Source organism: Mya arenaria, chromosome 1 (assembly GCF_026914265.1).
Source record: "Mya arenaria isolate MELC-2E11 chromosome 1, ASM2691426v1".
In the NCBI taxonomy this organism is placed as follows: Eukaryota; Metazoa; Mollusca; class Bivalvia; order Myida; family Myidae; genus Mya; species Mya arenaria.
Window position 1 is genome coordinate 21658365 of NC_069122.1, and position 13278 is coordinate 21671642.

Sequence of the window (13278 nt, forward strand, 5' to 3'; positions counted from 1 at the left end):
ACTGGCGTTTATACTTGTTTATGTACCAAAAGTGTTTAAGATATATCTACTTACTTGGATAAACTTCAATAGTTTTGAATAAATGTTTTATCGACATCAAAAGCACAACGATCATATAAATACATTCACATTATATCTCTTGTCAGTTCTAACAAGCTTAATGACCGCTTTTTCGCTTCATTTTTTTCAAAAATAGGCTTTAAAGAACATGGACAAAACACACTACAGCAAGTGCGATCAGAAAAGTGCTGTTTGAAATCAAAGACACACAAAAGAAATATCTATCAAATGTTTTGGCGATATCTGCACCACTCAATTTATTCGCTGCATTGACGTCATGGTCGTTCAAATTATTCCTCATTTCGTCTGTGGATTCATGGAAATGGCCAGACGGATTGTGCGTTTCATGGAAATGGCCAGTCGGATTTTGAGTTTCATGTAAATGACCAGACGGATTGTGAGTTTCTTGGAAATGGCCAGTCGGATTGTGAGTTTCATGGAAATGGCCAGACTGATGGTCATCTTCTACAGCTTCTTCAATTTCAAGTCCGTGATCATTGTTCTGATTGTTCCCATCATTGTCCAAATGTCTCACCTTGTTTCGATTCCAAAGAGACTTTAGCACGTTTGCCACTGTGTCTGGTTTATTTTTGGACTGCACAAGTATTTTCAAACAGTTTGGAATATTTTTGTCAACACGATCGCTCGAAAGACCAGCTACCCAAACTATAAACATACTCCAAAGAACATTTACTGCGTTTAATATGTTGTAGACAAAGGTGAAAATTGTTGGTAAGGTCATTTCCTCCGAGTTTCTTGGCAGGACACCATAAAGGGAAGTTGTAGCGAACACAAAGGCAAGGTAAACGGTGATTGCATAGGAAACTCTCTCGCCAGAACACGGACTAACGTATATCGAAGCAATGCTTAGTACATTCAAAAATAGAAGCGGTAGAAGTGTTGAAAATATTTCAAACATTGGTTTTCTTTTTAGATAGAATGTATGCTGTAACGAAATCGTGGATTGCGCTATCCTTCCAGTTGTGAAGTATCGCAATTTATCTCCCGCAGCTATAACTTTCCATTCGGGATGACCTTGGAATGGGTCAAGAAGAATTCTGGTCATCGGAGAGTTCAGTGTCAGTTCTGTTGCCATGTGGTTTTCAACCGATACGTCAAATGAGCATAAGTGTTTGTCAAAGGGATAGTATTTTGTATCCAGTTGGCAAAGCGCTCTGTATTTGCCTGCTGGTGCCAACAATAGTTCACCATTGAACCACACGTAAGATGGGGAGAAATCACTATCTATTAGGCTAGCTTCACTGTTGGAGGTCTGACCATTGAGCACTATCTTGGGCGTCCATAGCTTGCCTTTCGGTACAGTGAAACCTGTTATATTTCCGTGCTCCAATGGGTTCCATGCAATGAGTTCATCTCTCCAAGAAATTAGGAAATACAGGTTGCACACTATTTCGCCAGTTGACAGATCGAACGAGTCTAACGCAAATATAGCCATCGTTATATTTACCTGAAAATATAAAATTGGTTGTTGGAATTCAAAGACGATAAGACAATATACAATTATACATATTGTTAAGAACTATGAACATTCTGTATGAATTTAACGTTTTGGAGTAAACCGCTATTGTTGGCTATTTTAATAGAAGTAAGGGTGTACAGAAATAATTCCGCTTGGAGGGTCTTTAATGGCTATAAAATGCTGTCTATCAATTCTTCTTCCATATGGTGAATGTTGTCTAGTGATATGCATTGCGTTAATATGACGAGATTTACCCTCGAGATGTGCGGTAAATTTACCCCCGGGTGTATTTCATGTCATTTAAACGCAAAAATAGTTCGTACACGTACAGGGCTTAACACTTATAAAATGACGAATAAATCATAATTAAGGAAGGGATAGGGATACGACTTCATTTATTCTGTCAACCTTATTTTAATTTTTCGGCAGACTGTTTCTACAAATGAACTGAAATGTTTGAAATACCATGTTTATGTCGGATTAAACAATTTTTGTTCACGTTCGGCAATTTTGTTTTCTTTGACACACAGTTATCAAAATGGAGAACAAAACGTTCAAATACTTTAAACTAAAACATTCCTATTACAGTTGATACTTTGAAAGTTACTTCAAACTTCAAACACCTGCATTCTGGATTCATATTTTTTTTCTGACAGTATGACATTTTCCCCCTGAAATTACTGCAACATAATATTTCCTAGTCAAAGAGTGGTATCATACGGTAGAATAATTAGCATTATGATTATGTCTGATGTTCTTCTCAACACCAATTATTGACATTTATCTAAGAATATTCTATTTTCTCCTTTGCCATATAAACGCGTCCAAAAGTACCCAAGGGCAATTTTCCCATGGGCAAATGTTCGGCATCTTAAAGTTTCTGAAATCAAAACCCACGGTGGACCCTTTTAAGAATAACGTGACTATTGTCTACGAGAGAAAAGGACTTAATGTAAAAAGATTTACAACAACAACAACAACAACTATGTATGTGTATATCGACATGCTGTACTTACATGTATACGTTTAGACTGGTCCATGATCGGCCTCACCTCTTTGTTGTATCGCGACTCGTTAAATAAATACGCATAAAGATGATTGTAATCGTGATAACTCTGCCCAACAACATTCGTATAATAGAGCGACAACGCAACACTAAACACAAGTCCTCTCATGATGACGTTCTGAAGAATTGAACTCCTCTTCACTGTGTTGTACAGCGACACGTTTGTCTGTAAAATGGTTGAGAAATAATTGAATAAAAAGAGCTAAACAGCAGCAACCAAAACAACACAAATGATCCTTGATTTTAAGTTTTTGTTTTTGTTTTGACAGTTATAATTATTTTAAGCTTTAACAGATAACAATTAAGATTCTTTACTGAATCTTGATAAACGTAAAATTTGAAATCTCAAAAACGTATAATCATCATATACATGCTAATCTCAGTGTTGCTGGAACTCGGAAGAGTAATGTGACAAATTATGATTATGATTTTGAGCACATCGTTGATTAAATAAATTGTAAGGCCATGCCAAGTTAAGATATTTAGGGTCATCTGGTTGGAAAGTTTAGGGCTTTCTAAATAAACAAAAAACTTTTTTTACAAAACAAAACCAATCTAAAACAGAGCAATTTTAAAGCTAATATAAACATGAGACAATTTACGAAGTTGAGTACTTTAATAAATCATTATAACAATTGCTCTAGAAAGTTAGGAACCTGAAAGTACATTGCTTTGCATGGCCGGATTGTATCCGAGGGCCTCTTGAATATGAGTACGTGCGGTGTTGCGCATTTGTCGTATATGAGCCCCTGTTGTATATGAGCACCTGTTGTAAATGAGCACCTGTTGTATATGAGCACCTGTTGTATATAAGCACCTGTTGTATATGAGCACCTGTTGCGTATTAGCACCTGTTGTATAGGAGCGCCTGTTGTTTTTTAGCACCTGTTGTATTTGAGCGCCTGTTGTATTTGAGCACCTGTTTTATATTAGCACCTGTTGTATATGAGCTCCTGTTGTACATGAGCACCTGTTGCGTATTAGCACCTGTTGTATTTGACCGCCTGTTGTATTTGACCGCCTGTTGTATATTAGCACCTGTTGCATATTAGCACCTGTTGTATTTGACCGCCTGTTGTATATGAGCACCTGTTGTATTTAACCGCCTGTTGTATATGAGCGCCTGTTGTATATGAGCATCTGTTGTATATTAGCACCTGTTGTATTTGACCGCCTGTTGTATATGAGCACCTGTTGTATATTAGCACCTGTTGTATATGAGCTCCTGTTGTACATGAGCACCTGTTGCGTATTAGCACCTGTTGTATTTGACCGCCTGTTGTATTTGACCGCCTGTTGTATATTAGCACCTGTTGTATATTAGCTCCTGTTGTACATGAGCACCTGTTGCGTATTAGCACCTGTTGTATTTGACCGCCTGTTGTATTTGACCGCCTGTTGTATATTAGCACCTGTTGTATATTAGCACCTGTTGTATTTGACCGCCTGTTGTATATGAGCACCTGTTGTATTTGACCGCCTGTTGTATATGAGCGCCTGTTGTATATGAGCATCTGTTGTATATTAGCACCTGTTGTATTTGACCGCCTGTTGTATATGAGCACCTGTTGTATTTGACCGCCTGTTGTATATGAGCGCCTGTTGTATATGAGCATCTGTTGTATATTAGCACCTGTTGTATTTGACCGCCTGTTGTATATGAGCGCCTGTTGTATATGAGCGCCTGTTGTATATTAGCACCTGTTGTATATGAGCATCTGTTGTATATTAGCACCTGTTGTATTTGAGCACCTGTGATATATGAGCTCCTGTTGTATTTGTCCGCCTGTTGTATATGAGCACCTGTTGTATTTGAGCGCCTGTTGCATATGAGTACCTGTTGTATTTGAGCGCATGTTGTATATGAGAACCTGTTGTATATGAACACCTGTTGTATTTGTCCGCCTGTTGTATATGAGAACCTGTTGTATATGAGCACCTGTTGTATTTGAGCGACTGTTGTATATTACCACCTGTTATTTTTGAGCGCCTGTTGTATAGGAGCGCCTGTTGTATTTGAGTGCCTGTTGCATATTAGCACCTGTTGTATTTGAGCACCTGTTGTATTTGAGCGCCTGTTGTATATGAGCGCCTGCTGTATTTGAGCGCCTGTTGTATATTAGCACCTGTTGTATATGAGCGCCTGTTGTATATGAGCTCCTGTTGTATTTGACCGCCTGTTGTATATTAGCACCTGTTGTATATTAGCACCTGTTGTATATGAGCGCCTGTTGTATATTACCACCTGTTGTATATGAGCGCCTGTTGTATATTAGCACCTGTTGTATTTGAGCGCCTGTTGTATATTACCACCTGTTGTATATTAGCACCTGTTGTATATTAGCACCTGTTGTATTTGAGCGCCTGTTGTATATGAGCGCCTGTTGTATATTAGCACCTGTTGTATATTAGCACCTGTTGTATTTGACCGCCTGTTGTATATTACCACCTGTTGTATATGAGCGCCTGTTGTATATTAGCACCTGTTGTATTTGAGCGCCTGTTGTATTTGACCGCCTGTTGTATATTAGCACCTGTTGTATATTAGCACCTGTTGTATATGAGCGCCTGTTGTATATTACCACCTGTTGTATATGAGCGCCTGTTGTATATTAGCACCTGTTGTATTTGAGCACCTGTTGTATTTGACCGCCTGTTGTATATAAGCACCTGTTGTATATTAGCACCTGTTGTATATGAGCGCCTGTTGTATATTACCACCTGTTGTATATGAGCGCCTGTTGTATATTAGCACCTGTTGTATTTGAGCACCTGTTGTATATGAGCGCCTGTTGTATATTACCACCTGTTGTATATGAGCGCCTGTTGTATATTAGCACCTGTTGTATTTGAGCACCTGTTGTATATGAGTGCCTGTTGTATATTAACACCTGTTGTATTTGAGCGCCTGTTGTATATGAGCTCCTGTTGCATATGAGAACCTGTTGTATATGAGCGCCTGTTGTATGAGAGCGCCTCTTGTATATGTACATTTTTGAGCACAAGTTGTACCTGCGCACATGTTTTACATGAGTATCTGTTATATATGAGCACTTTTTGTATATGAGCATCTGTTGTTTTTGAGCGCCAGTTTATAAGTTAAATTAAGAATTATGTAAATGTTTGTTTGTTTTGAGTGTTTTACCCGCTTTGTTGCTATAGTTGTTGTTTTCTTAAATTTGAGCCAGAAGCTTAACACATAAACTTGGTATGGCCTAATCGATGTTAAAAGATGAAAGATTTAAAAAAAATCAGACCCATTAGATTGAAGCGGCTCACTATTTGCTGTGTCCATTAAGAACCTTTCTTGCTAAAGTGTTTTACTAATGCTGGGGAAAGTAGCTAGACAAACCCATCTCCCGTAATCAGTTGTGTTATTGTTCAATGTCACAAGCGGGATGATCAAAAGTCGAAGCGAAACAGAGAAACATACATTAGTTGATGTCATTGTCAACAACTATCGTGTATTTGTATTAAATGGGAGTTCGCAGTCAAATGGAATCTATGGATCTTAAAGTGCCTTTTAACAATATCCATATTCCCGTAAGAATCATAGCCACGAATGGACAATTTCAAAAACTATTTTTTACCAGAATTGGCTCTGTTACAGTCGAATAATACGATATTAACATTTTAGTTATATTTTTGTTTGCCTACTTGGAATACTATTGTTTTTAAGATGACACTTTAAGTTATGCTTCTTGTATACAACGTTACTAGAGTGTATAAATCCTACATAATACTTATGATTTCTTTGGCATGAATGCCATATAACGGCTATGTAGAACTAGGGAAGCCGTGTTACGGCTATGTAGAGCTAGTGGAGCCGTGTAATGGCTATGTAGAGCTAGAAGAGCCATGTAACGGCTATGTAGAGCTAGAAGAGCCGTGAAATGGCTATGTAGAGCTAGAAGAGCCGTGTAACGGCCATGTCGAGCTAGAAGAGCCGTGTAATTGCTATGTAGAGCTAGAGGAGCCGTGTAACGGCCATGTCGAGCTAGAAGAGCCGTGTAATGGCTATGTAGAGCTAGAGGAGCCGTGTAACGGCTATGTCGAGCTAGAAGAGCCGTGTAATGGCTATGTAGAGCTAGAGGAGCCGTGTAACGGCTATGTAGAGCTAGAAGAGCCGTGTAATGGCTATGTAGAGCTAGAGGAGCCGTGTAACGGCTATGTAGAGCTAGAAGAGCCGTGTAACGGCTATGTAGAGCTAGTAGAGCTAGTGGAGCCGTGTAATGGCTATGTAGAGCTAGAGGAGCCATGTAACGGCTATGTAGAGCTAGAAGAGCCGTGTAATGGCTATGTAGAGCTAGAGGAGCCATGTAACGGCTATGTAGATCTAGAAGAGCCGTGTAATGGCTATGTAGAGCTATAAGAGCCGTGTAATGGCTATTTAGAGCTAGAGGAGCCATGTAACGGCTATGTAGAGCTATAAGAGCCGTGTAATGGCACTTCAATGGGGACGTTTCGGCGCTGTGGTATTTATGCAGTAAAACTACAGTATCAGTGTCTTCTGACACATGCAAAAACTGACAGTTTGGCCCTGTCGTATTTTTGCCATTGAATTGCAGTAGCTGGTCCTCCTGAAATTTTCCACAACGGGAAAGTTTGGCCCTGTTGTATCTGTGCCATAAAACTAAAGAATCAGGTCCTTCTGACACATTCCACAACGGGAGAGTATGGACCTGTAGTATTTGTGCTATAGAACTACAGACAGTATCAGCTCCTTCTGACACATTCCACAACGGGAGAGTATGGACCTGTAGTATTTGTGCTATAGAACTACAGACAGTATCAGGTCCTTCCGACACATTCCACAACGGGAGAGAATGGCCCTGTAGTATTTGTGCTATAGAACTACAGACAGTATCAGGTCCTTCTGACACATTCCACAACGGAAGAGTATGGCCCTGTGCTAATTTGTGCCATTGAACTGCAGTAACAAGACTTTGTTACACTTTCCTCAACGATTACGTTTGACCCGTATATTGTTATAAAGTCATTATAAGAGGTTTTCTCAGAGACGGGTTCATTTATGTATCGTATTTAAATACATTATAATTTACACTTTTTTGTGTCTACAATAGTTATGTAGATCATGTTGGTTGGGATTTTTTTAACCAATAAGAAACAGGTGTAAAGTATTCTGAAAGCTGAACTATTGGGCATTGCTGGAGCATAATAGTGAACTATTATACTTTCGGTGTAATTCGTGGTCCCGGAGGATCTCCGTTCCAGAATGCTTTGTACATTTTGTTATGATAATTATTATTTTTTCTCAGCTAGTAAAGGAAAAAAACTACAATATACGAGAGGAATTTACAGTAAAGGTATGATATGTACTTATAAGCTCGACATTTAATCTATCCATTACTGGAATTAGTGATCATGTTACTAGTTTGATGCCTGGTTACACTATTACTAATTTAAAACATTGTATTAACTGTGATAGGACGTTGATTTATTTTGCAATCTTTCAATGCCGCATAACCTTTTGAAATATTTGTTTACAATTTTAGACAGGTTTTACGTTTTATTTATCTACATATAAACACTTCCAAATTATACCAGAATACTATTGAGTTACCAGGCTTCCTGGATTCAAGTATATCTTTAAGATACTTTTAGCGGAGAACATCCAGTTACCACCTTTTAAGGACGGCAATACCAGTATGAATTATGTCATTATTTGCTTGTAATTCATGAAATATTCTAATTACTACAAGCATTGGGTTGTAATTATGTGATTAGACCGGAAGTAAATCACAAGAACAAAAGCGTAAATACGTCGGTAAGATTTCATTTAACGACTACAAATCTTTGAAACCTTCTTTTGCATGTCACAAGAATGTCTCCTATTTCCTCATAATTTCTATATTTGTCATATAAAATTTAGTTCAAAGATAATTTTGTCAGAAATGCCATATAAGCATGTAACGAGTTCTCGTTCTGCACTAGAAAAAGCTTCTCGGACAGTTTCTTTATAAAATAACATTACTGTTGTAGCGATGTTTTTCAAAAATGATCAATTGGTTGTCATCATGTACGATTGCTTTCCAGTGGTTTTTATTGAATAACAGGTCATTCCTACGCTTTCCATTACGGTAACGTTTGGCCATGTGGTATATGTGACCTTGAACTCCAGTTACTGGTCATTCCTACGCATTCCAGTACGGTAACGTTTGGCCATGTGGTATATGTGACCTTGAACTCCAGTTACTGGTCATTCCTACGCTTTCAATTACGGTAATGTTTGGCCATGTGGTATATGTGACCTTGAACTCCAGTTACTGGTCATTCCTACGCTTTCCAGTACGGTCACGTTTGGCCATGTGATATTTGTGACCTTTAAAATCCAGTGACAGGTCAATCCTACGCTTTCCATTCCGGTATCGTTTTGACACTAAGTATATGTGACCTTGAACTCCAGTTACTGGTCATTCCTACGCTTTCCTTTACGGTAACGTTTGGCCATGTGGTATATGTGACCTTGAATTGCAGTTATTGGTCAATCCTACGTTTTCCATTACGCTAACTTTTGGCCATGTGGTATTTGTGACATTGAAATGCAGTTGCACGTCATTCCTACGCTTTCCATTCAGGTATCGTTTGGACATGAAGTATATGTAACCTTGAACTGCAGTTACAGGTTATTCATACACTTTCCATTCCGATATCGTTTGGACATGAAGTATATGCGACCTTGAACTGCAGTTACAGGTTATTCTTACACTTTCAATTACAGTATCGTTTGGACATGTGGTATTTGTGACATTGAACTGCAGTTGCACGTCATTCCTACGCTTTCCATTCCGGTATCGTTTGGATATGAAGTATATGTGACCCTGAACTCCAATTATAGGTTATTTCTACGCTTTCCAGTACGGTAACGGTTGGCCATGTGGTATATGTGACCTTGAACTCTAGTTACTGGTCATGCCTACGCTTTCTATTACGGTAACGTTTGTCCATGTGGTATATGTGACCTTGAACTCCAGTTACAGGTCATTCCTACGCTTTCCAGTACGGTAACGTTTCGCCATGTGGTATATGTGACCTTGAACTCCAGTTACAGGTCATTCCTACGCTTTCCAGTACGGTAACGTTTGGCCATGTGATATGTGTGACCTTGAACTCAAGGCAATTTAAGGCATAAATATAGTATGTTATATTCTTAACATAAACGTGATGAGAATCACACCACATAACAACTAAAGATACCATATTCATTTAGATAAATGTATGATAAATATTAGGGCAAGTGCGTTCAGACAATAAGTTAACTGGCGGGTTTAAACTAGTCCATGGGAACCTAACCGCACACTTCCCGCACCATTTATTAAAATAAATATAATTAAACGGTCACAGACGAATACACTAAGAAACATGTTAGACAAAGGAGCATCAATTAATAACAATGTAACATGCAGTTATTTGATAAATATTTGGGTACCGCATTGGCAGTTGAGTGAGCAATTGCTGTTCTCCTGTAGCTCTATATCACGGAGCGATCAGATTATTATTCAGTTTCCGTCAATAATTGATTTCAAGTGGAACATTCTGCAAGCTCCATTTTCGGATAGTCTTTGATACTCAAAACAAACCGTCGGCAATGTGTTACGGCAAAAATACTAAATTAAATAAAAACTTTTTGTTACAAACAACATTAATGAGATATCTGCTAGCTTGCAATGTGATTTACCTATTCATTCATCTTGGCAATATCTAGAATGTTAGGGATAGACATATGCTTTATTCTGATTTGAAATGGTGTCTTGCCAGACTTTTGTCCCACATTGTTCAATCTCAAGTATTGTAAGCAAGTCTTACCTTAACCTCAACTCATGTTGGTTATTTTTAACGAATGGTATGATTGGTAAAACATGTTAACTTCCAGTTTCGTGAAATTTGTCAATGGACCCTTCGCACTTCACATATCACTTACTACACAAAAACCACAACAAAAACCAATGAAAACTGCTTGGGATTCAATCAGTATTATAATATGTGCTTTTGAACACATACGAGCCCCTTCCTCTACATGAATTGCACTGGCTCTGCCTTGTTCGGTGAGGTTATGATAAAATTGATTAACCAATTTTTCAAACAAAGGCCATTGAATAATAAAATTAGTCTTATTTTTTATCTGTGGTTCCCCAATTTTCATAACAATATCCGGAGAGTCTTGGAAATGATTACGATATAACGTCCAATCATCATCCTGAAGTAAAACAGTAATTCACGTAAAGTATCATTTTGGACGTAGGTTTTGTCTCTAACCGTGTGATCCAAATGGTAATGCCAATAAAATGTAATAGGATCTTCACTTTATGATGTCTGGCACCGCATTAAGATATATAAAGTGGCGGCCTGAGATTCCTTATTGCGACCATTAAGTGGCGGCCGGTTATTTTCTTATTGCGAGCATCACACAACACAAAAACCCAACATCCGGGACATAAGCCATTCGGAGATAAATGTTCAGAACTGGTTTCCCCAAGAACGTATATCCGAGGGGAAACATTTAATGATATTTTCTCAATAAAAGTGCCACAAAGTAACAACTTATAAAGGTTTTGTTATAAACAATATGTGTTTATGTTAATACATTGTGTCGGAATATTTGCTGTCATCACTTTATTTGCTAGTGTGTGTCCAGATAGATATCTTTGCGCGTGTAAACCACAATGGTTAGCCAATACCTATCAATTAATACAACGGGAAAATGATTAATATATCAACTAAATATTTCAGGAAAACCGCTCCATCCGTGAACACTACGCGTCCGCTAGTGTCGTTGTACGGGTCTTTTCTAGGAAATCCGAGTTCCTTCACCATGAAATTGTCCTTAACCATGCTTATAGCAGCCCGCAGGAGAAAATCGGCTAAAAAGAAATCAGATATATTGTATTGCGGGAACTATGCAGTTTTTGGGAAATAGTAGGAAACTATTAGTGTGTGTTTCACATATAATATTACCATGGCGTTTTTATTTAACACGTAAAACATATTTTGAGTACCGGCCTCCCAGGACTTTTATTTTCCAAGAAGATAATCACCAAAATTGTTCGACATAAACATGCTACTAAAACGGAATAATAGAACTTCGTGGGAATATAAAAACAGCATCATGCATGAATACACGTTGGCAAAGATCATTACCACATCTTATTAAAGTTATGTAAAGTAGTTTCAAATCACTTTCCCTAATAACACAAACAAACAAAACTTCTCTAATATAAACGATATGCAATATTGACTGGTATATTGAACCTATTTTTTACTCAAAATGTTTCTATCAGTCTTCATAGAAAAGTTTGACGTTGTTTAGTATCATTAGATGTAACAATAAGAAAACATCGACCAATTTGGTATGATATTCTTTAAAAAAAAAAAAGTTAGAAAATGCGAATTCAAGCACAAAGTCAATGATGATGGGACCTCTATATCTTTTTTTTATAAAACTCCCATTGTTGTTTGGTAAACAACTAGTCGATGAGTTAAACAGAATACAAGAAACCCAAAAAAGCATTGTCCTTGGTTCTTGCATATTGTGTTTGTCTTTGAGATTAGCCTGATATATGTATTGTATGAACAATGATGACATCTTTGCAGCAAAGGTTGCTTCAGGCGGTTAAACCAGAGGTGTCATTGTTTCCTTTTATTCTACACAATAAAAATACAACACATTATGCACTGTTAAACATAGCTCACATATAGCTACCGCACTTCAGAATTAGTTAATACAACTTCGTTTCCAACAACACAGTTTACCATTTCGTGCTGAACCTAACCCACTTTTCTAACATTAACAGGTATCCTATCGATATGACAGTGTTATCTGAAGTATATAATTCAGTGAATGCCACGACGAGAGACGAGAGAAATAGCGTTATTCATCAGCTACCACTGTTGGAAATTATTCTAAATATACTCTCGATGTTTTCTTTGCAAATCAGGTAGAGCATTGCCAATTTAAAGTTCAACCGATATCAGAAGTGTTTATATTGTGTGAAATACTTGCATTCGTCAGACGCCGAATCTCACAGGTTTAAATTATTTGATTTGTTTTGACAGATTTGGAAAACCGGTTTCTTTCCAATAGTACTCTGGGCTGTTAACATTACTATCTAAACATATATATGGTAAACCTATTGTCAATGGTTATTGCTTTTGTTTTAGTATTTTTGTTTTGTGTTCTTACAAACAGTGTTTACGTTGCAGGTAAGGTCTTTTGTAGATGGTTGATGACATTGGCATCTAAAGGACATGGATTAGATCACCCGTCTCAGGTCTGTTTTGTGATATTGCATATGTCTTAATGCATCCAAGTTCGTTGAAACTTTAAAATCCCGAAAGTAAATAACTAACAACATGTATGTTATACGAGTATAGTGCATATATGTTATTAAATGGTTATGAATTATTTTAGGGAGACCCTAACACACATACATACATACACATATAATGCCTGTCAAGTTATACGGTAGGATGTTGCCTTAAAATTGCACTCGCAAGGAAGGTCAACTTATACTTATTGAACACATTTTTCGACGCTATAGTAGACCAGTTCGCCAGATGATCAGATTTGCTTCAATGCTACAATGCCAATAAAACTCAAATTATACTTCTTCGTGTCACGAAAACGAGCTGATATAAATATTAATTTGGAATT

At 37.6% G+C, this 13278-nt stretch overlaps 2 protein-coding genes across 2 annotated transcripts; one reads left to right on the forward strand and one right to left on the reverse strand.

Moving 5' to 3' along the window:
- Positions 1-199: 199 nt before the first annotated feature.
- Positions 200-1516, reverse strand: LOC128225525 (5-hydroxytryptamine receptor 3A-like). Its single transcript, XM_052935398.1, has one exon. The coding sequence runs from the start codon at positions 1514-1516 to the stop codon at positions 200-202; it is 1317 nt and encodes a 438-aa protein (XP_052791358.1).
- A 264-nt stretch (positions 1517-1780) lies between these two features.
- On the forward strand, positions 1781-6978 carry LOC128225541 (variable charge X-linked protein 3B-like). The gene is made up of 2 exons (XM_052935401.1): positions 1781-1808; positions 6512-6978. The coding sequence occupies exons 1-2, from the start codon at positions 1781-1783 to the stop codon at positions 6976-6978; spliced, it is 495 nt and encodes a 164-aa protein (XP_052791361.1).
- The last annotated feature ends 6300 nt before the right edge of the window (positions 6979-13278 follow it).